At 46.7% G+C, this 27,288-nt stretch overlaps 1 protein-coding gene across 4 annotated transcripts; it reads right to left on the minus strand.

The window, feature by feature from the left end:
* Window positions 1–686: 686 nt before the first annotated feature.
* Window positions 687–26,984, minus strand: GSN (gelsolin). Of its 4 annotated transcripts, none has more exons than XM_080402880.1 (18): window positions 26,902–26,984; window positions 26,368–26,427; window positions 12,885–13,086; window positions 11,747–11,901; window positions 10,477–10,638; window positions 10,115–10,264; window positions 9,742–9,831; window positions 8,701–8,833; window positions 8,150–8,238; window positions 6,809–7,024; window positions 5,843–5,976; window positions 4,975–5,065; window positions 4,354–4,524; window positions 3,254–3,428; window positions 2,861–2,985; window positions 2,264–2,341; window positions 1,495–1,555; window positions 687–1,020 (listed from the first exon to the last, which is right to left on the minus strand). In XM_080402880.1, the coding sequence occupies exons 2-18, from the start codon at window positions 26,398–26,400 to the stop codon at window positions 851–853; spliced, it is 2,235 nt and encodes a 744-aa protein (XP_080259006.1). In that variant the 5' UTR covers window positions 26,401–26,427; window positions 26,902–26,984; the 3' UTR covers window positions 687–850. The 4 variants fall into 4 exon arrangements, with proteins under 4 accessions (XP_080259006.1, XP_080259008.1, XP_080259009.1 ...); XM_080402882.1 differs by lacking the exon at window positions 26,902–26,984 and adding an exon at window positions 26,817–26,897; XM_080402883.1 differs by lacking the exon at window positions 26,368–26,427 and having other exon boundaries at window positions 26,817–26,956.
* Between the last annotated feature and the right edge of the window lie 304 nt (window positions 26,985–27,288).

Here is a 27,288-nt window from a genome sequence, read left to right on the forward strand (position 1 = left end):
AGGGCTTGGAAGGGCTTGAGCTAATTGGCACGGTTTCTTTTCTGCCTCTGCTGTGAACATTTCTTCCTCTGCATCATAAAGGCAATAACCTGTCTACGTCTTTTCAGTACTTCAGGTAGTGTAAGCAGAGCTTGACTTTTTGCTGGGAGAGGTACTGTTAACAAAGCTGTAGTAATTAGCATTACTGTGCTCTCAGGCTTGAAGTGGGAAACAGAGTAACTGCACAGCTTGAGGTTAATCCCTGGGGAAGACCAGTGAATCTGTAAATCCCACTCGTGCTGCTGCAGGTGGCCACCCCTGTGAATTCTTGTTGACACCAGGAGCAGGCTTTTTGCTCTCATCCTGAATAAAAAAAAACCCCACGCTGCTGCCTCAGTGACTTTCTGAAAAAGTAAATACTGTTAATTTATCAGGGTCTTAAATGCTAATAACTCTTGTAAGTGAAGAGCAAAACAATCCCCAAACCCCCAAAATAATTCCTGTAACCATTTAGTAAAAAGCACATGTGCAAAAGATGGCACAAAGGAGGTTTCGTTTCCTCAGGTGCACTTGTTTCAAGCAAGTTCAGATGTGAGATCTACAGGTTCTGTTTAATGTTTTTCTCCTTTGTAACAAACCCCACCATTTCTTTTCTTCACATACTTCATAGGCGCTTTATTGTATTAAATATAACCAAAGCAAGGAGGTGGGTCAATGACTGGTCATGATTGTTTTTTGGTAATTATTGCACAGCTAATTGGCTATTAACATCATTGCCTCGTTAACATGCATCCTGCAGGAGGAAGTAGCTCTTGAAGGCACTGAAGGCACTAAACTTGCTCCATTAAAAAAAAAAGAAAAAACTTGTTCCTTAGACATCCACATCTGCCATTGCTCTCTCTAGAGGATCAACAGCCCAGTAGTCGTCGTCCCAGCCCAGGAACCAGCCGGAGAAGGTCGGCGGCTCGAAGCCTTGCTTCACCACGGTCACCGGCGTTCTCTTGTCGCGGCTGGCAGGGTCGGTTTCAATGTACCTTTTAGCTGAAAACACACAAGGGGAAGGAAATCTCTTAGAGTACAAGGCTTACGGAGCAGCAGCTGAAACAGCTTACTGGGGGCTACGCGGCTGCTAGAGCTACAATTTTAGATTGTTTATTTAAACAAAAGAAAACGCACAGTTTTCACTCTAACAGGTGTTGATAAACCGTAGAAGACTGGCACTTGTCTGTAGAAAACTGACATCAGGATTATAAAATGCTGTAATACCGTGGCAGCCTACACCCGCCTGCCCCCACAAGGACAGGTTTTCAGTGCTGGGGGTTGAGCACAGTGTGTCTGAGTACTGCACCTCTACTCTGACCCTTGGGATCCTCCTTTCTGGAGAGATGGGATCTGTTTGATCACAACACTGACTTTTATGTTGTGATTAAGGTATGTTTCTCAGTACATTAAATTGCCTTCCCTTTGATCAGATAGTGGGGAAATAAGAAACAGTTAGGGAAAATGTGACATTACCAGATTTCAGTGCCTCAGTCTTTTCTTCTTCGTGGGCATCTTTCCCAATCCATACAAAGACCTAAATATTAAAAAAAAAACAACAAAAAACAAAAAAACAACAGCTTATTTCAGCAACAGTTGATCTCTTTATGAAAGAAAGAATAATTTAGATAAAGCTTCAGTGAACAGAGCACGGCACAGAATAAGAACATCCTCGTGCTGGTGTGGCTGGAGTGTTGACCTGTGTGACTCAAGCATAGATAACAAGTTTTGTGACTGCATTTTACCTACATAAATTGTAGATAGATGAACAAATTACATACTAGCTTAACATCAGGAGAAAGTAGTGGATGTTTGAAAGTTCTTACATAAAACATACGAAGTTCATCTCTTAGGTTGCCTTGTGGCCAATTTATGCAGTCTGTTACTGAAAAATAACAAAAAACGCGTCGGTATCTTAAACTGCTGAATTTTAACAATGGTTCCCAGTCCCTTCCAGCTGTGATGAGGATACAGCCCTTGAGAAGTGTACAGGCCGGGCGAGTACACGCGATACCCAACAGCCTGTTCCTTCAGCCCGCCAAAGCAGCAGCAGGACACCAACTTTTCTCAAGTTCCAGGTGTAAGTTTTCTTCAGTGTCACTAGTGAGGTGATCTGTTCTGGGTTCTGAAGATGAAAGGGCTCAGTAATACAACTCTCCCAGCTCCTGTAATTTGGGTCTCAGTCTAGAGCCAATTTGAGCATATTCCTTGCTCCTCTCTTCACTAGGCAATAAATGTGACATACCTGATCCCATGTGTCAAGGAGCATAACGTCGTCTGTAGCAAGGTCATCCTGAGTCAGATCTCCAGGAACTTCTTCAATCTGGAAAACACCGGGTTGAGATGAGTACACGCTTCAGGCACCGTTTTACCTTTAGAGAAGAAAGCCAGTTCGCAGAGGCTCTAGTTTCACCGTTGGTGAGCTGCACCAAGCTAGCCGCGGGGGGTGTCCGACCATGCAACTCGGGCCGTGTTACAGAAGCACCCTTGGACCACAGAACACAAAACCAGTCTGTCTACACAGAGAAACTGGCTTGCACTCGTGCCTCTTTATACTTGAAAGATTCACGAGTTAAAATTCGAGGAGCCTGACTGCTGGTTGTTAAACAGGGGAGGGCCAGTTTGATGCTTCAGAAAGTCGCTGCACTGATACAACGGCAGAGCAGGACTCACTGGTGTCTCTGCAGAAAACCAGTGCTGCTGCTTTCCTTCTGCAGGCAGCGCTGCAAAGGCGGACCAGTGACAGCAGCCTGCTAGCTGGCTCGGGGCAGGCAGGGGCTGAGCTTCTCCCAGCTTTGTCAGGTAGACGTTGAATTAATTGACGAACTTTCTAGATACTCACGGTGAAGCGCCCACTCTTGTTGGAGCACGCAAAAAGACGAGGGGGGTGAGCATCCATCTTCTTGTCCTTCAGCCGGGGAGAGGTACGGTAAGGAGCTTTTCCACCCAAAGCCACCCAGAAATTATCTGAAAAAGAGAAAGAGAGACTGATGCTTCAACTGTTCATGGAAGCCACAGTAGCAGTACGGTTTGGGTAGGACTTGAGGCACTTTTCTGTGTCAGAAAGTCCCAAAGGCCTACAAACATGAGCGTGCCGTTAAAGATACTTAGGAGAAGCCCCTCTGTGCCTATGTCCACATTTCCTTGTTCTGGGAGACAAAAATATCCATGAAATAATTACTGAGAACACACAGCTACACAGAAATGATCTCAGACTCCACTGTGCCTCCCTCACCTGGCTCTCTGCCCTCAGCAACCTGTACTGGGCGAGCTCCCAGTATCTTCAGCAGCTCTTGGGCTCCTGATTTCTCAGTGTCGCTGGCTCCTTGGCCAACCCAAAGGTAAGCAGCAGAGGGAGTTTTAAGGACAAAGGCATCATTGGAGTTCAGCTGACTGGCAGCAGGATCCAGCTGAAAAGAAAGAACGTTGCGTGTGTCAGATGTAATTGTCCTCTACACAGAGCCCATTATTTCAAAATAAAAATCGGTACCGATTGTTGAATAAACTGCAGGCAAGAGACTCCATACAGGCATGGGAGGCTGTAAGATGTGCTGTACATTCGCCTGTATCTGAGTGATGAGTTAGACTTAATCATGTGAGAAGAATAAATAAATGTGTGTAATCTACAACTATCTATGGTAAGAATGCTTGGATGTGTCATTTTGCCAGTCTTTATGGTTATGACAGGAGATTCAAGAACTTGCTGGGGAGATCGTTGCAGAGCAGTGTCCCCGCTGCTGAGGCTGCTCGTTAATGTAATTTCCTCTTTGTCAACAAGGATTCGCCATCTTGAAGCTAGCAACTGAGTAAGTTGCTGCAGATGTAAACCAGCTCTTGCCTCACCTGCAGCTGTCTACTAGGATTGTCTCCCTTCTGCTGCTGCACGGGGCGGGGGTTTTCTTTCAAAATTTGTGTGCATTTTCTTCCAAACAGATGTCCTGGCACAGGTTCTATTTGCGTACAGGACACTGAGCACTTTCTGCCTTCAGCACCGTTGTCACTCAGGCTGGGAACAAGTCCGATAGCCATGTCCTCATGGTTTTCAACAGTATTTGAAAAGTGTCAAAGGGTGCAGGCTGCAGCATCTTGTGGGGTCTTAAGAGAAAATGGCTTAAATGTATTCAAGGGGACATTTATAAACGAATTGGAAAATAATTGTTATCACCACTTATCCATGGGAAAAGAGGAGTCTTTTAATAGTTTGTAACGTTTTCAAAGTGTGAGCTTTCTGATGGAAACCAAAACAATTTGGCCCTTGTTCTGTCCCAAGGGATCACAATCCCACCACAGCCTATGTGCGCACACACCATGCAAGCCGGCTGGTTTTCCACATACCTCTACGGCTCTGGTAGCTCCCGAGGTGCTGGATCGGACCTGGAACAGCCGCGTCTCTGCAGGTGCTGTCTGACCTCCTTCCCTCGAGGTTCCACCCTTGTAAACAATCAAGGGCTTTCCACCAAACATGCTCATCAGATGAGGAGGCTCTTTTCCTTGCACCACTCGTTTCTAGAGAAAAAGAAACTTGCTGTCAGCTCTAAGCTGCTGTTGAAGAGTAGCGAAAGATATACTAGAAATGGCCTTTACAACCGTCTCTCCAGCTGGAATATCCATGTAGCACCTCGCTGTCACAGGTGCTTGGTACTAACACCCCCCCCCAAAACCAGCAGCGTTTAAACCCAGCTCTCACAATCGCCATTTCGTTTTAATTGGTGGGTGATCCGCTGGCACAGAGGTAAGAAAAAACATGTAAAACACCTCCTGTTTCATACAGGCCACTTGTAAAACTTTCTCGTGTAATAGCTGGTTCGGTTAGGGACACAGCCTCTTCATACCACCCACACCACTGCTGGAGGGTCCCCCTGCCTGCCTCCACCCCTCCACTGCAGACTGGTGTCCTGTAATGGTACATGTAACCTTATCTATTCCCGCAGGGACTTGTGGGTTTGGGTTTTTTACCTGCACTGGGCTGCCTCCCAGCTCCTCATCCAGCTGTACTGTGAGGAATGCAGAGGTTGCAATTTCATCTTGAGTGGAATCGGCGCCCTGCCTGAAAGACATGGCAAAAATTGAGTTTTATTTTCAGCCCTTCCCCCCAGCATGCGCACCCCTTACAGAGATCAAGAGGAGGTAAGGAAAACCCTTGTTACCAAACCTCAGCAGCACTTAATTCAACAGGAAGGAGAAATTCATTATCCTATATTGTAACACAGTGATTACAGAGGAAGATAAGAATGTTTTCTAGATAATAGGCACGAAGAATCTGTGCTTATCTCCCTTTATCTTTCTAGCAGCTAGTTAAAACCCTGCCCAGTGGCACGTTATCAGGAACTACACAGGCAGCCCCCCCAGAGACTGCATCCCTTCTGGTCTCAGCTTGCCCATGCCCCCTCCACTTGCTGACCACCGTGAGGCTGCCTGCCGGGAAACTCCCCTTTCAGGGCACAGTCGGGGGAATGTAACAGTCACAATCCACCAGCCGAGGTGGCAGAGTGTCAAAACTTTGTTACAATGGTCTCAAAAGGTGTAGGAACTCTGCAAGAAGAAACAGAGCTTGAGCCAAAGAAGGGAGTAACTACTACTGGGGGAGGGGAAGGCGAGGAGGAGAGAAAACAATGCTAGCGCAGTAATACCCCATCTTGGCCCAAACAAAACATTCCTGACCCTGGTAGTGTTTTCTTTGCAAAGGAATATTATCCAGGGTGAAATTCTATCCCCCAAGGATCCCCTGTAAGTGGGAACCAGCAGGGATCTGTTTTCAAAGAAGCGACTCTCAGCCCCACATAGCCCCGGTGTTTCCTGACTTGCATCAGGAAATCTTTCTTACCAAGTGTAAATGATCTGTCCCTGTTTCCCAGCGTGCTGGTAATTGTACAAGATAATGTAGCTGTCCCCTCCGTAGAACTGCCCGTACGTCGCAGGATTCACCGGCACTTTCTCTGAGCCTTCTATTCTCCAAATCTAGAAAAGGAGAGAAGCAGAAATATTCTGAGTGCAGCGTGACAGCAGAATAAGCACTTCCCTGACAGAGCTGCTGTTCCCTTTTCTTCCCAAATTCAGCTCCCAGAACTTGCAGTCGTGTGGCCCCACCTGCTGGGGACCGCTGCCCAGCGCCCGGCATTCCCCATCCTGCGCCAGGCCTGGCGGAGGGCACGGGTGGCTCAGCTCATCCTGCTGCGAGCTCCCAGCCCGCGGGCGGATTTAACCAGAAACGCGGCGGAAGATCGAGGCAGACCGGCACTGCCAGCACCGCTGCCCCCTGACACGGTCAGGTACTATTTCTCTCAGTCAGACAGTCGGGAATAGAGCTTTTAGGCTTCACCTGGGACTTTTCCCAAGCATACGGTTGGCTAGGACCTCTGTGGGTCCTCCAACAGGACAGCACTCGGCCCTTCCAAGCCCACCTCCACCGCTGCTTCTGTGTGCGAATGCACGCATCCAGGCTCAAGAGACAGGTGCTGAGACTATCGCCCATCACACGTGTGATGGCAATAGCCAAAATAACAAGGAGGAGGAGGAGGAATGAGGAAGACATCTGGGTCCACACTGCTGGGTGAAGCATTGCCCCCAGGGAAATTCTGGCATCAAAATTAACAGCTCACCTACGCCACTGAGCTGCAGGACTCTCAAGACCCTGCTGGTATTTCTGATGTTAAAAATTCCCCCAGCACTTAGGAAACTGCTGTGTTGATGGCTCTCAGGGCTCCACTTGTCTCGCTGCTCTTGCAGGGATGCCATCAAGTAGCAAAGACAATTCTGGAAACCTTCCCAAAGGGATTCTGACACTGCTCACCTGTTTCCTGCCAGAGCCGTCATCCTCCATTCCGTGCTGGGCAGCCATGGCCTTGGAGGTGTGCAGGGTGGCAGCATCAAAAGGTACTTTCTCGATCTTGGCAACGTGACCAGAAACATAAGCCTGCCCCAGTCCTTCTGTCTGGTCTTTGTCCCGCCAGTTCTTGAAGAATTGCTTAAACAACGGGGTCTCACCACTCTCAGGGAGGACTTGGACCTGAAACAAATGAGCCAGCCCATCAGGAGCAGCCCTGCCCCCACCCCACACAGCCCCAGCTCTGCCTACTCCTTGCTTCGTGTGAGCGGCGGTTTCAGGCTGCCAGAGAATCCCACCAGGCTGCCTGGTACAGCCCCGGGAGAGGACAGGGAAGGTCTGAAGAGAGATGTATGAAAGGAGACTGGAGAATGTCTGACCTGGCAGGAGGTGAGAGCACAGCTGGATATTGTGAAGGAAAGTAAGAAAGATAAACATGGTTATCTAGTAGCAAATAGGTGTCTGCCTGCTGGTAGTGATACATAGCTATGTAACTGCATGAGTGGTTTCTGCCCCGAGCCTGGTGGCACACACAGCCGGGATTTGTAACCGGGCTGAGATACAAATATGAGCTTCTCTGTACAATAAAGTGTCTCCGGTTGCACCACAACCTGAGTCTGTACCTTCACGCGCCACACAGCCCTTTGGAGATGCCAGCAGTGAAACGCTCGCTGCCGAGATGGGGCATTAAGAGCAGCGTCAGGTCTCACGGACACCACAATCAATAGTACCTCCAGCTATTATCATACTGGGCAGAGCTTTGCCAAGAGAAATGACACCTGAACTATCTGTTCACTGCTTGTGACCACTAGTTTGAAGGCATCTGTTTCTTTCAAGCCAATGTTACGCTATCTTTAAGCCTCTGGAAGGTCCATATATCACAACCAACAACGTGGGTCTCAGTACGACAAGGGATGCAGAGTCTGTCTCAGGCAAGTTCTAAGGAAGGCTGAAGGGATGTTAAGCCTTTAGAATCATCTCTCTAAGAACAAGAAGGGCAGGTTTATCTACACCTGCTCTCCTCCGCTCTCTGGGAAGAGGTCACGGAACAGGTAAAACAGTATCCAACAGGAAGACATGTTAAAGACTAGTTGTGCTGGGGTAAATGCTATCATAAGGACAGCATTAACCCAGGAGCAAACTGCGATCTCTCCCTGCAGAAGAGCAGGTCACTCAAAGCAGGAGCTGCTTGGAAGAGCACTAGTGCCACCTCACACGAGCTGTGCTCTGGAGTCAGTGACCTGTGTGGCAGAGAAGTAATGCCAGCGGTGTCTGGGGGTGGCTGTAAGGTGGGCCGCACACCCTTACCTGGGTATGTTTTGGATAACCCATCTTATCAATGAACTCAGAAGCTGTTTTCAGTGCTGCCTTCTTCTCCTCAGAGTTGGCACTCTTGCCTTTAAAAATCGAGAGAGAAAAGAAATCAACTTTTGAGAAGTTCTGCATACCCAGAGAAGAAACAGTCCCAGGTGCAGTTCCTTTTTGCCACAGTAGGAGGGCCCAGCCTTCCAGCTACATGATGCCAAATCGCAAATGACAATTGTACAAGCTCTTTTATGCCTTTTGTGACGGCTGGGAGAGCACAATTGCCTTTCTACTTGTATTAAATTTTTTTCCTGGTTCCCAGGACCCTCCCTTTAATTCTCTACCCTGCAGACCCTGTACCTCAGCACCTGACATTTCAGATGAGAGTTCTTCTCTGAGGTTGTTAGCGCTACCCACACTTGCCCTGACAAGCACCACCACCACCACCACCACCACCACCACGTGTTCGCTTCCCAACCCCCCTCAAAGGAAGCAGGGACTGGTAACTGGATAAAGCTCCTACATGTGCAGCTTCACCTGCATCCCTATGGTACCTTTCCAAACGAAGATCTTTCCATCTGTGCCATGGTCCAGAATGAAGCAGTCATCTGTACCCAGGGCTGCCTGGGAGAAGGGGTTCTCGTCTGCCACCAGGGAGACTGCCATGTTCCCAGCCCCATTGGAGACCTGCAATAACCCAGCACGGAGATCAGATACGGCACCCTGTGTTCCACTCCAGCTTCAGGGCCATAATCCAAAACTCAGGGAGTAGAAGGGAAATAAATTTGAATGCATTGGCTGCTTCAGGCACTATTGTTTTTCGAACAGGATATCTTTGACACAGCAACAGTGTGACAAAAACGTAAGACTTACTCTGAAGATTTCAAGTACTTTTAGCAAAGCAGACACTGCTGGGACCAAAGAAAGATAGATCCAAAATGGTAAATATCCTTGGTGCACAAGCAGCCAAGAAATATCTTCTAATGCAAACCAACTGCATTCAAGAACTGGAGGGGACAGTCTTGGTAACTGAATACGCCTCCCTGCAGCACGTGGGTTTAATACTCTGAGCTCCTGCACTCACTAAGGGGTAAAGGCCGACACTACAAACCATCTGGGCAGATGCTCACCACATCGTTACCAGAGACTGCTGTAGAGAAGCGTCCAAGACTTTTCGGGAGGAATTTCTTCTACACTTAGACTAGCTAATGTCAAATGTTACTTTCAAATCATCCTTTGTGATGCTCACTGGATGTAGAAAGGGGTAGATCCTGGTTCTCAGGCTCACTATTTCTAGTTCTTTCCTGTCATCTTCCTAACACGAGCCCGATAACACAAAGAACTCCCCCTTTTCCCCATTTGTTTCACACTCCACCTTTCCCTCAAAAATTCCTGGGAAGTCCCAGCTGTCTCACTACAATCAGAAGTGGTGATAAAGACAATAGAAAGCATATGGGTATGCAGGGTAAGCAACCAAGGTTCACACATAAAACTTCATAAAAAGCTAACTGCAGAGTGAGGTAGAAACAACTGCATCCAATTGCGCAAAGATCACTCCATTCTCCATGAGGTTATTTGTCAGGGTTTCTTGTTACCTTGTAGAGCTTAGCCAGCTTTCTGTTGGCTGTATCAACTTTGGTCTCATCAGAAACTCCTGGTGGCAAAGCAGGCTTTGGTCCCAGGACCTGGGAGAGAGCGAAAAAACATTACCAGCCAGTCCAAAAGGATCTCTGTTCCCCAGACCCTCCAGCCACAAGAACAACTAGAAGAAACTTCTAGATCAACAACAGTGAAAATACATTCTGCTGTCCTAGTGGTGCAGAGGACCAAGTCCGCATTGAATTGAGTGTTTATCCGCTAACACTTGGTATGTAAAGACACACACTCCTGAGCCCACCTACCCACCCCACCCACGCCTCCACACTGCCCTTCCCACTCCAGCACAGACAAAGGGACAAAGCAAATAACCTGAAGCATTTCCTCCCGCTCTGATCCTTCCTCCGAAACATAGACCTTGGCGCGACCATTCCGCTCATTGTCCCGAATCCCCTTGGCCAGGACAGTGGCCTTCAGCCGTTCCTGGCGGTTGCTGTTGGAGCCACACCACTGGAAGATGTTCTGGAGGGAAAAGAGAAAGACCATGCAGCTGTCAGAGCATACCAACCCGCTCTCCAGACACGATGGCAGCACAGCTGGGACTGAAAGATGTCAGACTGGCTAAACAGGGTTTCAGAATGCTCAACACAGCGGGGGAAAAAATCCTTATGTGAACTACTCAGCTGTCTCCTGCCCCTGAAAGTCTGCTAAACCTGTCTTTCAATGGTACTTACACTGCCAAGATCAAGGATGAAGCAGTCCCCTGTGTTAAAGCTCTCCCAGGTCACAGGGACCTCCGTCGCTCGGACAGTTCGCCTGCCTTTGACCTGCAGAAGCCTCTGCACAGTCACTTCATTGGGAACCACGTGTCTGAAGCCAGAAGCCACACCACCAGCCTACGGGAAAACAAAGGAACAATTCACACTTGTGCTGTTGCTTCACAAAAAATTAAAATCCTATTGATTTGCTATCAGTGAGCAGTTTTTGCCTCTCACAGGAAAGAGGGGCAGCAGCAGCTTTGAGAGACAGCTAGTTTGCCCAGGCTGGGCTTTTGTAGCATACATCAATACATCCTGGCTACCCATTCCCATCGTGCCTAGGGGACACTGATACAACACAGCTGGAGTTCTCAACATTTGAAAAAGATCACAATAAGCTGACTTATTAATAGGATTTAATAGGACTGGTGGGGTGAAGAGTGTATTTCCATGTGTATTATACATCCTGCCTACCAGAAATTATCCCAGCTTCACCCTTTCTGCTGATAGACACTTGGAATTACTTACCAATGTAGGCAACAGGACTCATGTCAGTTACCCTCAAAAAAAAGGCAACCAAATTCAAATGTATGAAAATAACAACAAAGCAGGAAATAAGCAAAACAGAAAGACTAGGGAAGTCTTAGACATGAGGAAATGTAAGCACCTTGCAAGCATTTGACCTGATATCACTTTCCTTGTGCTTCTGGATTTCTAACAAACAGAACTGTTCTTGACTGTATGTTTCTATTCCACTTTACTGCAATGGCATGGAAGAGTAACTCCCACTACTATTATTCCTCTTTACCAAAACATTACACATGCTGAGGAGGTGGGCTAAGCACAGAAAAAGAGAGTAGGAAGGTCAAACTGTTATGTAAGCGGGGATAAATTAAATCTACTAGGTAGGCGTTTCCCATTAACTCAGATCACTGTTTCTTAAATTCATTCCAGACGTCTTGGGACTGTTCTTTCCTCTGCTTCTCGAAGAAAAACAAAGCCTCGATTCCTAAAATTTCCCAGGGCTTTGCTTGTGTATTACTAATTCAGCCAAAGCTCTCCCACTGGGATCTGCTGTTCTCCACCCTGTCAGTTCCAACTCATTGAAAACATCTGCCTGAGAATGGTTTTTAAGCAACTGGAAAAAGGGCAATCCTCATTCTTCTGAGAACTGGGCAGTGGGCAGGATGCCATTTCTTGCAAACTTGATTCAGACCAGTAGTATAAAGACCCAGTCATCACCTACCTTGTACTTGATGCCAGATTTGAAGTACCCCAGGAAAGTTGAGGACTCATGTCCTTGTACTTCACGGTGCTGAACAGCCTTCCCTTGAAGGTAGTCATCCATCTGGACAGTGAATATGGCAGCTGCCCCACGCTCATCTTGTGAGCTTTCATCTCCTACAAAATTAAAAGGTGACAACTTGGAGGGAATGCAGGGTTCCTGCCCCTATATTAAACCGTGTGAAAACACCAGGGAGAAAGCAGATTCCTGGGAAGTTTAGTTTCCAGGAAGGTCTGCAAGAACTGCTACTTCCAAACTTTTCTAATAACAACCTCAAACAGCAACATAAACTCTGTGTTTCTGGCAGGCTTACAGTACCATCACCAGTGCTGCAACCCCACTGCTTCACAGCCATCTCTGATACCTATCATCCACTTTTCTTTTGCTTTTCACCCTGTCTTGGAAGGAAACTTCCTGTGGAGCAAACAATGGAGAGATGAATCTGTGGGAAGATATTATCAGGCTTTATGAAAGGTGTAGATACTCGTGGGGCACCAGTTCCACAGCAGTTTGCCAGGCTCTCTGGAAGTCTTTGGTGTGGAAAACCTATTGACAGATGGCAGAGACGACAAGCCACCATGCAAGTATCTCACACAGCTTAAACTACAATATTGTCAGAGTTTCAGTTTTGCAGGCTGTGGAGAAAGCCTCGCCATGTTACCCGGTGAGATTTGCAGCAGAAGGCCAGTTAGGAGGTCTGAACTTCAGGGGAGGTGGGGCGTGGGGGTGGAAATCACACCCAAGAGAGTCAGAAGGACAACAACCAACCTTTATCCTTTCAGACAGAAAGATGTTGGCCGCCCCTTTCATGTGAGATCTTGTTTTCCCTGTGAGCCTCTGGAGAACAGGGATTTATTCTGTCATCTTGATCAGGAAAAGCTATTTCTAGGTACGGAGATGGCTGTACTCACTATTGCAGAAACCATTTCAAATAATTAAGGGGAGCAGCACTATATGCACCCAAAATTGCATTCTCACTGTACCACCCATTCCAATAAACACCAAGGGTTTTATTTCCTTGGGTAACAGCTGGTGTAGTGAAAGGAACGGGGTTCACCCGGGGCTCCCAGTTCAGCAGGGGCACTCCCAGCAGGCTTACCTAACCAGAAATGCAGGTCGTACTGCAGGTTCCCACTCCGCTGTTTGATGGTGTTCAGCACCAGATAGGAATCTCCTGTGAAGAAGTCTCCATACAGATTTTTTGGCACTGGTACCAAATCAAATTTCTCGATCCTCCAGATCTGAAGGCCAGGTTCCTTCCCAGCCTTCGAAAACTCAGCGTGTTCCACCATGCTGACAGGCTAGGGGCGAGACAGAGAGTGTTGTTCAATGTGCATCGAGCAGGGAAGCACGTGTTTACATTACACTGCTCCTGATCTCTTCACTACTGTTCCAGGCAACAAGTGGCAAGTTTCCTTTTTGCTCTTGCACTGAATTTTGAAGAAAAAAAAAAGGGGGGTGGGGGGGGGTGGGGGTGTGTGCAAAATCCTTCTCAATTGATCACTGTTAATTTTTACTTCCAATCAACTCTTCTTCCTGGCTCAGTCCTGACTTACTCTTTCCTACATTTCTCTTTTTTCTGCCTCTCTGGATTTTACTCTATGTATTTTCTTTACTAACCTATAGCTTTTCAATACAACACATAAGTGAAAGACTAATTCCCTTGCTGACTGTTCTTGTCTATAAATGATGCATGATGTTCAAGACTGTAGGAAATAAATCTTTTACCTATACATGTTGCACATCTTGCACCAACGTTATTTAGTTTCCTAAACCCTGTCTGATCTTAGCCAGCTCTTTCTGGAAAATGTTGTGAATATCAACAGAGAGTTAGATAAAAAAAATAACAGGTTTCTTATATCTCTTCTGTTCTGACATGTTACTTCAGTATTTCTGTGTAACTGCCCCCTTACAGGAAATACACCAATATACACAACACCCTGTCCTAAGGACGTTGCCATTTTGGTTTAATATGTGTTTTATCATACTTGTGGAATGTATTAACAATAGGCAATCCATTCTTCTAACAAACATATTGAACACTTTTCTATAACTATAATATAAAAGAATTAACTTTGGTAATGCTGCAAGAAAAAAAACACGTTTCTGTCATATTGAGAAAGGAAGGTTGTCTGTATATTACAGCATGCCTTTGAGCGGTATCAGATAATAAGGAAGAAAAAATTAAAAGTTATATTAGAAGCATCCAGTATTTTGGCAAAGAAGGTAGTTCACAGTAGCTGATGGACAAAAGTACAATATGCTCAGCTTTCAAGGCAGAAATAAAGAATGTTACAAACTAGAAAGCAAAATAGCAAGTTAGCTACCAAAGTGATTTCTAAGCTGAAATCAGGTATCAAAGGTGGAAAACAATGAACTTTATCGTCATGATTCCAGTCAGCCTGGCTTCGTTTCTCCCAAATTCCCACTATAAAATTGGACAAACCCTTTACAAAGAGAAGAGTCAAACTCTCTTGTAAAAGTGATCGAAAAACAGAAGTTTTTCAATCTTTAATTGTGATGTTAATCACTTACCACAGCTGAAAGCACAACAGCTGCTGTAACAACATATCCGAGCCCTGCAACAGACATGGAGCTAACAGAGTTCAGCTTCAGAGCCACCACACAGAAGATGGTGAGAAAAATATAACTCAAGTCCCGTTTGCCCATTTCTAACAGCAACTGGGCTTCTCCCTTCTGCAGCGGCTGCAGGGAGTCCCAGCTCCCTCCTCCTCCTCCTGCTAGTGGAGATGAACCACAGAAGCCAATCTTTTATCAGGGACAAACACATCCACCCCCTCCGCAATACAGGGGCGTAACGTGTTTGTGCAAACAGTCCTCTTGGAAGTCTAGAGACTCCTTCAGCCATTTACAGACACTTAATCCCAGCAGGCAGTAAGTCAAGACAATATGCTATCCATTACAGCCAACAGCGCAATTATGTTCCAACGAGCCAAACAGCTCGTCACAAGGCCAACGAGAGAGGAAGAAATTAAGAGACATCAGCAACAGAGACAATATTTTGTCAGCTGAGAACTGGAAAGTTGATGAGACACAGAGGAACAGGGAGGCTGTTCCAGATGGCACAGGCTGCAGGGAAGGGATTTTGGACATGAGAAGAACAGAGGAGCACTGAGATACAACTGAGTAACCTGAGGATGGAGGGAATGTGGCCTCATCTCTCTGAACTTGTCTGAGCAAGATGTAAAATTCAGCACGTGCTTTGTGTGTCTTGCGCCCAAATGCGCCCTCCACACAGGCTACTACCAGAGTAATACAGTCTGGAGGGGTTTGAGATGGACCAATGTACTTCAGCGCACATTAGCAAAAGGGCATTAGCAGTCTGTGACAGAATAAGAACTTATTCAATAATTTCACAGCCAACTATTTCCGAAGGTGTAGCAAGACCCTGTGACAGGAACATAACAGCCGTCAAACCTATTCTGCTCCACGGAATTACAACACAGCGTGGCTGATCGTAGCGTATCAATGATCTGCCACCAGTAAAGAGCTTACTCTTCCAACCATCTCACGCTTCAGCAAGCCAATCTATCACATCCTCCACATGTTTGCAGTAAGTAAACTGTGCAGTAAACCTACCACTGTGGCACCCCAGGAACAGAGCAGCCCTGTGTCCCCACCAGCGGTGGAATGGCTCCTGCAGGTACAACCAGCAGGGCCTGTGAGATAGCATCTGCCAAACACTGCCCAAGGGATGCGCGGAGAACTGCCTCAGTCAGGCTCCCTGGTACGCGGTCGTACTGGAGGGTCAAACAAGAATGCTAGGAGGAACCTACCTAATGCCTGCATGGGGTTGTGCTGCTGCTCTTTTGCTCTTAATGCTCCCAGGGATAAATTACTGACACTCTGAAGTTCCCACTTTCAGAATCTCTCAAAAGACACTTAACTAAGGGGCCAGATCCTCCACTCACTGAATTCCACCACAAAACTTCCATGAAGGATCTAGCAGACCTCACTTCATCTGTGCTTTCTCCACGAGACCATTTGTTCTCTCTCTCTCTCATTACAACACACTGCTTCTCTGTCATCCAAACATGCATTTTGTTTTGAAATATCACCCTGGCAAACTGATATAGTTAATGTACCTTTGAAAATGTCACTGAAAATTCTCAAACTGAAATAGATAATAAAAACAATGTCTTAGTCTTGATGGTATTTCTGATCTCTGTGAAGGAAGTTCAGAGTGTCAGAGGTCTAAGACCCGGTGAAAAAATTGTTAGAACTCTGACTCTGAGGAAACCAGCTGGGAAAGGCTTCTGCAGCTGCAGCACACCCAAATCAGGATGACTAAATTGCACAACATTAGAAAGAGATGGGTCCCTTCCAAATGGAAAAATACTTTGGACTTTTTACTAATAAAAATACACACATAGTGCCGCATTTGGGCAAACTTCACAGACTGATGGGGAGAAGACCTAGGGTAGTCTTCTCTGTCAGCATCCCATTTTAGGATATACAGGAATCTGCAGATATATCCTCACAAGCACACATGATACGGTGGAAAAACACTTTATAGGATCTTCTAATTAACTTGGCATTTTATAAACTTTGCCCTCGGTCCAAGCTCGCATTGCCAACTAGCTGCAGAATGTAAATAGAGGCAAAAGAGGGAAAGAGGGCTACAATGAATAAATTGTGTGTTATAGACCTCCCTGGTAAAAACTAATCTGAAGTGTGTCTGAAGGGAGTAAGCGTGATGTACTCCAACAGCTGGTATGGTTTATTACTGCCGTCAGCAAATGTTGCGTTGTTAAATCAGGGCGCCGAAAGATGTGCTCTGGCCGTTTTATCGCGGGCGTATGCCAGATGAGATTGCCAGGACCCTATCCAAAAGGGTGTCCTATTGGAGACATGGGGAAAAGGCATATTTCAAGCTGATGTTAATAAAAACTGTCCAGCATAGCCACAGAAAGGGTGTGATGGAGAGCCAACATCTTATGCAAAGGGAAGTTATTTAAGGAAAACAAGGAAAGGGCTTGGAATACAGGATTTCAGTGCAGATGGATCATCTAAATGACACTTGGTTGCATAATTATGAAAACAAGAACTTAAGAAAAGAAGTCCAATGGCTTGAGCAAACAGTGGAAGACAACAACTATTATGGTATCCAGATGTGCAGTTAACACAACTGCGACAGGCCTAGCTGAGAACACTGCAGAATGGAGAGCCGCCTATAGGAATAACTCCAGGGATATAGTCCCTACCGACCAAACACAAAACGTGAGACTTGGTACGTGAGGGATGCTGACACTGCAGGGGTCTGCGGCTGGCTCACAGGCCAACGGCAAAATTTAGAGGTTGTTTCTTCAGGGAAGAGTCGAATGATTCTCCTGAGGCTGGAAGCTGCTTCTTTCAGAGGAAAGGCCAGAAAAGTCAGAGAGACCACGCAGCCTCCCTGCTCTGCAAACCCGACGTTCTCACCCTGCTGTGCACCCTCTCCACTAGGGTGCTGTTGGTAGCCCTGACAGCTGATGCCTCCACCACCTCCGATCAGCAGTTTTCTCTCCTGGTATCCAACCCAAAACACTTTTCCTATTTCCACCCTGCGATTTGTAATAAACAGTTATTTGCCTCCTCCCCTAAGTGCTCCCATTTATGCTCTTTACAGTCATCCCTGTGGCTGTGCCTCCCACTCCTCTGTCACGGAGTCACTCTACACCCTCACAAACCAATGCCATCAGCACTTCCACCACTTGTCTTTACTCTGAAATTTTTTTAACAAGAAGGTGCCCAGCTCTGCGCTGCTCGGATGTGGCCCAGCACAGCTATCCTGAAAGGAATGCCCTGTTCCCTTCAAGAAAAACCAGTATGCACAGAGCCCAGACTCTCACCGAACCTCACCGCACTGCAAAGTCCATTATGGGAATAATTAATGCCTAGTTCCTCCACATCAAATTTACTATCCCATCTTCACACCTACCACCACCTAAAGCATGTAATACTATCCGAAGTATCTTTCTACAAGACAATATCATCCAGTGCTGGGAGGGGGAGGAATGGGGAAAGAGAGAAAAATCTTTACTCTGTTAAGCTCCAGTCTGATCCCGACTCAACCTCAAACATTCAGAGCAGCTTTACCAAAGCTGAAGGAATGCACACGCTCAACAAAAACATCCTCCGACTTCTGGTATTGCCAGAGTATTCCACAACACAAAGTACACAAGACAGTAATGGTAATATTTTAACCGGTTTTAAGTTAATTAATTAGTAAAGCAAGATTAAACCCAATGGAATGGGTGTAAATATTTAGTAGCAGGTTCCTCTGTATGACACAGAAAATATTAGCTTACAGGGCTTTCCTCACAACACTTTGTACTCTGATGCTTCTAAGAGCATGAAAAGCATGTATATATTTTAGGCGAAGTAATGATGCTTCTGGGTGGGGGTTTTTTTTCCTAGATACTTACTGAAGAGGGGCAATCAGAAAAGAAGAGGTGGAAAATTGTTGGTAGAAATAGTGGGTGAAAAAGAAAATAGGTGCAGCGTTTCATTTAAATAGACTCAGCTGTAAAGGGGTCTATGTCTTGCAAAGGAAAGAACAATTTTAAACGAGTATTTACACGAAACAGAGAAACCCAGAGCTCTGATGACTACATTAACAGAACCCTGGTTTAAAAGAAACAGTGCTTGTGGGGTGAGGGGCCTTATTTTCTTTTGTCTCACAATGCATCAGAGAGCTAACTCTATCTCCTCACATTCAAGAAGCCACTGTACAACACTTTACTCTCCTTGCAGCTTTTATTCAGTAACTGGTCACTTACAAGAGAAAAATGAGCATAATATTTTTTTAGAGCTACAGTTAATTTGTGGCACTTCACACTCATATATACCCAGAAATACAGCAAGGACTTACCTACACAGGGCTGCTGAGGCAAGCTTGGCTGAAATGAGACTGTGAAATAAGTGGTGGTCGGCCAGACCACCATGTGGTTGTTCTCATTTACAGCTCCAGTGTCTGGCTCATGGCAGGCTCAGATAATTTGTCTAAACTTGCTGCATAAACAAAACCCACACAGGAAGGTCTGCAGCCAACACAACGTTACACCACGGAGTACCTAAACCACCTGCTGCTTACTTCTGGAACAGTTTCTGTATTTCTAGATGGCAAAGGCTGTGTTTATTATTTTAATGGATAATACTTACTGAGCAGCAAAATAAGTTGCAAATACAGACTGCATTTTAAAATATGGGGAGAACAGTAAATCTTAGTAGAGTCTGTATCCACACAAGATTCATGCTGGAAAAATGCTTCTTGTGCACCAATCCTTATTGTACCTTGGGGGCAAACAGTTGCATTTCCACCCAGCTAATTCTCTCCTTTCCTCTATTTATTTGCCAAAAATTGCCTGGAGAATATGGACAGCTCCAAAGAAATAATATCTCCTCAGGAAAAGAAAAGACTCCCTTGTCTCACAGCATGCTTCCACCTCTATTAAATGTACATCACCACTGTACTTCTGCTGCAACAACGGGAAATCTGTAAGTCACTGTGTTCTGCAGGTGGCAAAATGGTACAGTCCTACCAGCGTGACCAATCCCAACGAAATCAACAGGTTGTACTTGAGAGAGTAACATTCCCAGAGTAAGAGCTGCATTCTCCAGATCACTGTCTGAAATAATGACACTGAAGAGATAAAATGTACCACAAATAAAGGTTGTTGCTTGCTTCAGTTTTAGCTGATTCTACATTTTGAAGAGAATCTATACCTTCTGACGGCCCACATAGCCATTTCTCTTTTCTCTGATACTTTGCCAACTCATAAAAACTCTGATGAATTTACAAAGATTGCGACAGTGAACGCTACAGAATGATTCAAGTACTGACAATAAAAAACTCCAGACACGATAACACAGAGAAAGGAAGACAGCTCAGCACACTATGAACAGCAGATGACAGTGCATATCAAAAACAGAAATACTTGTCTCTTCCTTATACCATCCTTGCCAAAACAGTATACATAATGACTAACTCTTCTGTAAACCACTGAAAATAAATTTGGTGGGACTTCAGCTTTGTTGCCAAGGTGATATGCACTGAAAAATACCTAGAACGATAGATTAGATCTGTTTCCAGTCTCCAGACAGCCCTAAATTCACATACACATAAAACTAAAAACAACCCCTTTCCTTCCATCCTTGGAAGCAGCTAGTAAACAAAGCTTATTTGGGACAAGAAAAAATTAGCACAGAACTGCCTCCTCCCACCCTAGCCATGGTGACTCCATCAACTATTTCAGTTCTCTATAAGAGAAGCAGCACAGTTAATGGTATTCCTAGCAGCTACATCTTAACAGATGCAGCCAGCCACAAATCTGAAAAACTCAGACTGGCATTGTCCCTCCAGCAGCTTCCCCCTTCATTTAAATACGCATCTGATTCCAAAAAGAACTCAGATCAACAGCCGTGGACACAAAGTACAGCATTATCTGTACAACCGGCAAGTAGGCTTTTGCATTCATAAGTTAAAATTCCTACTAAACCACTTTGGCAAATTAGAACACCCAGATGATTTGAGTATTGTTCACTTTTTCCAGCTGTTTATTTGCACTATGAGTCATGCCAGCTCTATTCTGGCCACTCTATCTTTTGAATATGATCCACGTGGTAAACAGAGAGGGTTCAGCCCAATGCACCAAGGCTGAAAACTTAACACAAAAGCCTGAGTTTCTTCTCAGTTGCAATGATGTAAATTAGGAAGATTATTACTTACATGGGAGAAACTTTCGGAGACTACATAGGTCTCCCATCTGAAACACACCCAGAGAAAATCTGCTGATACAATCAGCTGTTTAAAAGCCCTACCTTAAGAGCATACATGAGAGCTGAATCATGCACTTAAATACACACAGCATAGATAAGTACGGATCAGTGGAAACCACTGACTACTTACATTCAGTTGTGAGCAAAAGTGAATCCTGAATTATACTCAAATGCAAATCATTGTTCAGTCCTGAAAAGACATCTTAAGGGAGTGCTTATATAACCCATAAAACATAATCCAGTATGTTAAAATAGGACTACCACCCCCCATTATGTCCCACAGAGATATCTGGTGGTGACAGCCAAAGCACATTGATGGACACAGCGGAGACATGCCTGTGGTCAGCTGCGGGGAAATGACACAGATGTTCTTCCTCCAGTCACCAGGTCCTGACTGTGTGCAGGGGAAATCATCTGCAACTTTATGCAAACCCTCAGAGCAATCCTCTGAGAACTAGCCAACACAGCCCTCCCTAGTACAGAAGCCTGTTCAATCCTTTATCCATAACCCAAAGAAGAACAGAGTAATACACTATTACCAGAGAAGAGGCGGAAACCAGAAGAGATGGCCTAAAACAAATCTAAAAGGGAAGCATGAAACATGGTCTTGCACTGTAAGCATAGCATCAGACACAGGAGACTGGGTGAAAGGACTTACAATAAGCCACTGCTACATGTACGATGCAAGTACACGCAAATATTAGGGTTGAGCATAAAGGATATGAAAGCATGTAGATGAAATGTGGCGGTACACCGCACTGATGCAGCACAGCATGGTCAAGTCCTCCAGCAAGCCCACTGCCGGCCGGGGCTCGCTCTGCTGCTGTGGCAGCAGGAGCCCAGGGTCACTGCACCGAAACCACCCCAGGGAGCCCCTGCCCTCCAGACCAATTCCACAGAGAAGTTACCTTTCTGTCTCAAAAACCTCCACATGGGGCAACTCAGAATTAACAGAAATTAGTTCACTTAATACACATTCAAAAGCAAAGAGCTGCTTCTAGATCAGGGACAACGATCAGAACACGAGGCATGGCTGAGAGTTACAGCCGCTGTAGGTTTTCGGTACCTGCGCCTACCTGCTGACAAGCAAAACAGACAGACCTGCTGCTACGATCAAAAGCTCCCTCCAGCCCCGCAGCCGGCATGCACAAGTGCGGGCAGCTTCTGCACGTCTCCACCATCCTCCTCCTCAGCAGCACTAGGAGGAGACAGGACTCCCCCATTTCACACGAAGTGGTTTTCTTCACAAACACCTGCTTCCAAACACATCAATGTGGAGACATGCAGACTTACTAGAGTTCCCCTGCCCACCTTGCTGTCAGTTCTCCTCACATACGCAGGGGTGGCCACCGCGTTAATGGCTCTGGCTTGAAGGGACACAACTTTGCAGGAAGGCTGTTTTCAGCTCCAGAACCCCACAGCCCTGGCAGGAGCACCCGGCTTGCACCCACGGGGCACACAGCCACGAGGGCAATGCCATAAACACATGCCAAATTCACACCCTTCTTCCTCATAGCAAAGCCATTAACAGAGGGGGGGTCTTTTCTTTTTAGTAGGATTCAGGCTTCGGTGTTGAGGAACGCCAAGCATTCCCAAAGCAAGGCAGCCTGAAAGAAGGGGAAGTCCTAACAGTGCTACCTCTCACCGCAGCAGCCTCTCTCTGTCCCAAAGGATCCCGGGATGATTCATTTCCTCCTTAAAGACACTTTTTTGAATTGTAGTTGTATTTTTACTGTGTGTGGAAACATTCAGTAAATAACATATGTTTAAACTTTGTTTTTGGATGGCATCCCACTGACTGACTAGCTCCTGATACAGGCAGTTGTTTCTCCCTCTCCCAATTGTACTGGGACATCAGCTGAGATCAGTTCCAGCTCTTCAGGTTCTCTGTGGGAGGTGAAAGAGGTACAAAAGACGAGAAAAGGAAGGGAAAGACCATAAACACAGCCTGTAGTCAGAAAAGAACACTGTGAAACAGGTAAAAGGGGTAAAAAAACATAATCTTCCACACCATCCAACCCTTCCACCCAGTCATCATCACATCCCAAATTTTGATTAAAAAAAAAAACGGACAACCTGCTTTGAATATCCTGACTAAGGATGCAGTTACTCGCTAAGTTCCAGTCCATCCCAAAGTGGGGAAAAGCAGACAAACTAAAATACAGGTCATTCTCCAGAGGGAAGTGTGAACAGGCAGGAGTCTCCAGAATACCAACCAAATCAACCACTCCAACGTCAGCGGCACCACCACGCTCCCTCAGCTGTCAGCGATCTGGCATTTTCAGTTTGCCAAGCAGGCAAAGCACCCCAGGAAAAAGCTGCTACAGCTCTATTTAACTCCATTAATGTCAGAGCTCTCCTTAACCTTGCCAATGCATCATCAGTGGATAATCAGAGGTAAACACCTGGCAATCCTGCAGAGTCAGAGGCTTACTGTGAAAGGCCTCCTTTCCTAACTTTTCTGACCATGCTTTCCTTCACCGAACAAGCGTGAAATACTAGAAGTTGACATCTTATGAACACTGTCTGATCTGATTTCCTCTATGGTGGGATTTGATGCTGACATATTATCAGGCAGCTCTCTTCCAGTGCCCTGGACACACACCTGGATCAGCAGACGATACTCCGAGCACCTCTGTCCAGTGATGGACATCACAGGACTTGTGCTACAGCAAAAGCAGCGTTCACTGTTACCAGCAGCACGTACCAGCAGCGTGGCTGTGTCTGGAGGGTATGAACATAATGGTACGTGTACAGAAAAAGTCACCTAGCAGTGTGCCAAACAGCTAATAACAGGCCTGATGAATCTGCTCTGGCAATCAGTGTACTTTTACTATCAGGAAGCTGAAGACTGTAGGACGTAATGTAAATATTGGAAATTTGCCAACATCTGTGATTTCTTGGGAAGCCAAGATGAGGCAGAAGCATAAATGTATCTCTAAAGTCCAGGCCTGGTGCATATAAAGTCTGTTCAGACACTCCTTACCGCCAGTTAATTTACTTTTATTCTCCTTCCTTTAAAAACATCTGAAAGCAACCTTCACTTCAGGAAATCCCTAATCACAACAGTTCTTGACTGCCAGAAATCACCAGGACAGACCTGAGAAAACTGACGGTGTATTTTTCCATTCTCCTCCTCTGTCTAAACATCTGCTGTGAGCTACCGTCAGAGACAAGATACTGATGAACCAGCATGACAGCTTCTCTGCTCTTGTGCCCAGTGGACTGTATCTGCCTGCATCGCCTTTGCACACTACCACTGTTTTTGGAGCCTCCCACAGAAAAATACTTCACAAACTGACACAACACAGTTTTAGGCTCAATAGCTGTGCACTATCCCCACCTAGGGAGCTTGTGCCTGATACGGGAAAAATAGTTCCATCATGGCTCGTAGCTGCAAACTCCAGCAAGTTTATCACCTTTATGGGAAAAGAAATAATCATCCAGAACATTTCTTTCCAATTCCCTTAGTCATCTTAGTGTCTGAAGCGATTAAAAGACTGAAAAGACAAGGACTCAAACTAATGCTGTGAGAAGCAGAACAAATGACTTGACAGAGGTACACAAAGAGATAAGCTGCACAAAAAAAAGATAACTTGAGGCTTTCTTCTTAACATAAAACTGCAGTGACCTGTGAAAGCCACTGCACAAGACGCTTTTTGAGTCTTGAGTTTAAAAGGATTCAAAAGAGATTACAAGTGGACATATAAAATAACCATATATACAATTTTCTTTTCAGTTTAATTTTTTAGAAGGGATATCAAATACCTGGTTTGGAGAATCAGACAACCACTAATCAACAGAAACAATACACAACTTGTTACCGACAAATTGCCCGTGTCAGAATCTTCTGCGTTTTCATGAAAAGCATTTGATAACAATCAGGCAGAGACTTATTCAGAACCAACTTATTCACGTGGCAATTCCTAAGTGCTGTGAAAGCGAACAAAGAACAAGAGCAACTGCTTCTTCCCAGATAGTAGTTACTGTACTCAAGCGACTTTATATCTGTCTTTAACCACGTTCCGTTCCGCTTTACAACAACCAATCTGCAACTTGATCACTTCAGCTCATTTAAAAAAAAAAAAAGTAAAAGAAAAAAACCTGTTTCTTTTGATGTCAGGATTCCAAAGCAAAACGGGGAAACTGTTTGTGAAGCTGCCTATTCCTGTCCAACACCCTCTGTAGCATACACGCTACGCAGTAGCAACACTGATGTCGGAGGCTGGAATTAAAATGGAAAGCTTGTATTTGCAAAGTGAGTTGAAAACAGATACAAATCCTGAGTAATAAAATACGCCACAGTGCTATTTTAAGAATGGTTTAGTTCCCACCAGGACTCACTAAAACACCCAGCCTACAACAAAAAGTTATTTTAACCAAACTTGGGGTGGGGAGAAGCGCTGGCTCAGTATGGGTCTTTAAAAACTGCTAGCTGCTGCTTCTTGTCCTGTGGGAAGGGTCTTACCTCTTCCACAGAAGAAGCACTCAGTGACACTGCTGACCACACTCTGCATTCTGTAAGTGGTTGAAGCACTCGCAAAAGTACACTAACAGCCTTGTAATGGAACATGTCAGGCAGCCAGACTTCCTAGAGCTGGCAGCAACTGGCAACATTATCAGAACCATGAAGCTTGACTGTGGAACACTATCTCACATCCCTGCTTTGGTGATGAAAGGTACAAATTCACAAACATGCTGGATTTGTGCCTGTAAAATCAAAGCTGAAACTAGCAGTAGCATTTTTGCCTTGTCACCCTTTAGACATTCAGAAGCAGCCAAAGACTGATCGCTGTTCAATTTCCCCAGTGTTTTCCCTATAGCACTGGAATTTCATCCAGATGGAGAAAGCCTCCGCTCTTCTGAGAGCAGGAGACGTTCTCCTGAGGATACTGCAGGTACTCTGCTCTCACTAAAACAGTTATCTAAACACTCGGGCAACCTCTGGAAAATCCTTCCCTGTATTTAAACACTTAACATTCAAGTTCACCATCCACCTATGTCACTGATGAGGTGTAACTACAATTCCTGCCCTGTCTTCAGGCTGAATTCTAGTGAAATCCATGGAACTGGACTTCTCGCCACTCCAGCAAGTCAGTCCTGCGATGGGGCCCGTCGATGGTATAGATAAAATAATGCTGACACCCAGGGCTGGTGCATAAGCACAGAGGCCAGCGTTCTCATTACCTGCTTGGGAGGGGAGCAGCCAAGTTCAACCCAGAGCCAGACACCGGGCACACAGTGGGGTGGGCAGGGGGCTAAGACGCGGCAGCAGCCATCCCATGGCGCAGAGGTTAAACAGGGCCGGCTCTTGCTGCGCTCTGCTAGTGGTGTGGGTTAAACCTCCATCTCTCGCCTCTCTGTAGTAGCAACTACGGAATAAACTGGCTCACGGACAAGATGAGAGAAACCAGTTGCAATAGCCAAGGCTGCACGAGACCTATTCCCTGGTACCTGGGTTTCGCTTCGCTTGCCCAGACGGATGTTAGACAGTATTCTGTAAAACAGTTTGAGAAACCTAAAGGACAAGAGATGTTAAAGGAATGCCCTCCCCATCTGACTGCCGAGTGGGTGCCCTGAGCTGAGCCATGCCATACCCCAGCAGAGGAAATTTTTTTGCTGATAAACTTGCATCATGCAGAAAGTTGGTAGTGGAAAACAGAAATTGTAACGATCAGTAAGAAAAATAAGAGACTTAAGGGGAAACAATGCTAGTACCGTCCTTGTTAGCAAAGGCGGATTTTTTACATCCAAAAGCAAATAACATTCAAAGCAGTTTTATTCAAAGAGGATCTACTTACTAATGAGGCCTCCTTGAAACAAGTCATCCCCATAACTTTTTTTTTTTTAAAACACTCTTCCTAGGAAACATTTTAAATACGTTTTAAGTGTCCACAGTTTTTGAATTTCTCTTCAAACAGAGCTTGCAAACATTCTTCCCCCAGGCAAAGAACAAAGCCAACAAAACCCCCGCTGTCCCCATCGCGGGAGGGGCTGGCACGAGTTTTGCCAGGAGCAGTTTTACGCTGCCGGGACGGGGGGAGCGGGGGGCCCCGACCGCCAGTCCCCCTGGGGCTCCCGGGGCCCGGCCCGGCGGCTCCGCGGCCCCTCGGCCCGCCCGGGGACACCAGCGGCCCCGCCCGAGGCGCCGCGCTGCTGCCAGGCGCGGGGTCCGCAGCCCGGCCGCCCTCACACCAACGCCCCGCCGACCCCCCCGCCCCCGCCGTGCCCCCCGCCCCTCGGCCGGCACCTGGCGGCGTTCCCTCGGCCCGGGCGGGCGGCTGCCGGGGGTCCCGGGGCGGCGGCTCCCCCTCAGCGCCGCGGCCCGGCCCTACCTGGTGCCGGTGTTCGCGGGGCAGGAGCAGCTGCCGGGAGCGGGGCCGGGCCGGGCCGGGCGGGGCAGGGCAGTCCCGGGGGCGGGACGCGCCGCGCCCCCGCCCCGCCGCCACAGGGCGCGGCCGCCGGTAGCGGTCGGTAGCGGCCGGTAGCGGCCGGCGGGGCGGCCTGGTCCGCCCCTGGGCACGGGGCCACCCGTAGCGGCGAAGCCCGAAAGGATGGGGGCGCCGCCGGTGGCCTCCCCAGCGCCAGTGCGTGCCTCGGCCGGCCCGGGCCCCTCGGCCACCATTTTGTGGCGCGTGTTCCCTCAGCCCGCGCGCGGCCCGGCCTCCCCCGCCGCCGCGGAGCCCCCGCGGGGCAGCGGCCCTTCGTTTCCCACAGGCCGC

The sequence above is a fragment of the Falco punctatus genome (assembly GCF_963210335.1).
Source record: "Falco punctatus genome assembly, chromosome: 9".
NCBI lineage: Eukaryota > Metazoa > Chordata > Aves > Falconiformes > Falconidae > Falco > Falco punctatus.

Coding starts and splice junctions, on each gene's coding strand:
- GSN (XM_080402881.1), bottom strand. CDS start 14,455: ATGGGCAAACGGGACTTGAGTTATATTTTTCTCACCATCTTCTGTGTG. Junction 5,066..5,842: donor GGACAGATCATTTACACTTG/GTAAGAAAGATT, acceptor CATGTCTTTCAG/GCAGGGCGCCGATTCCACTC. Junction 3,429..4,353: donor GAGCTACCAGAGCCGTAGAG/GTATGTGGAAAA, acceptor CTTTCTTTTCAG/CTGGATCCTGCTGCCAGTCA.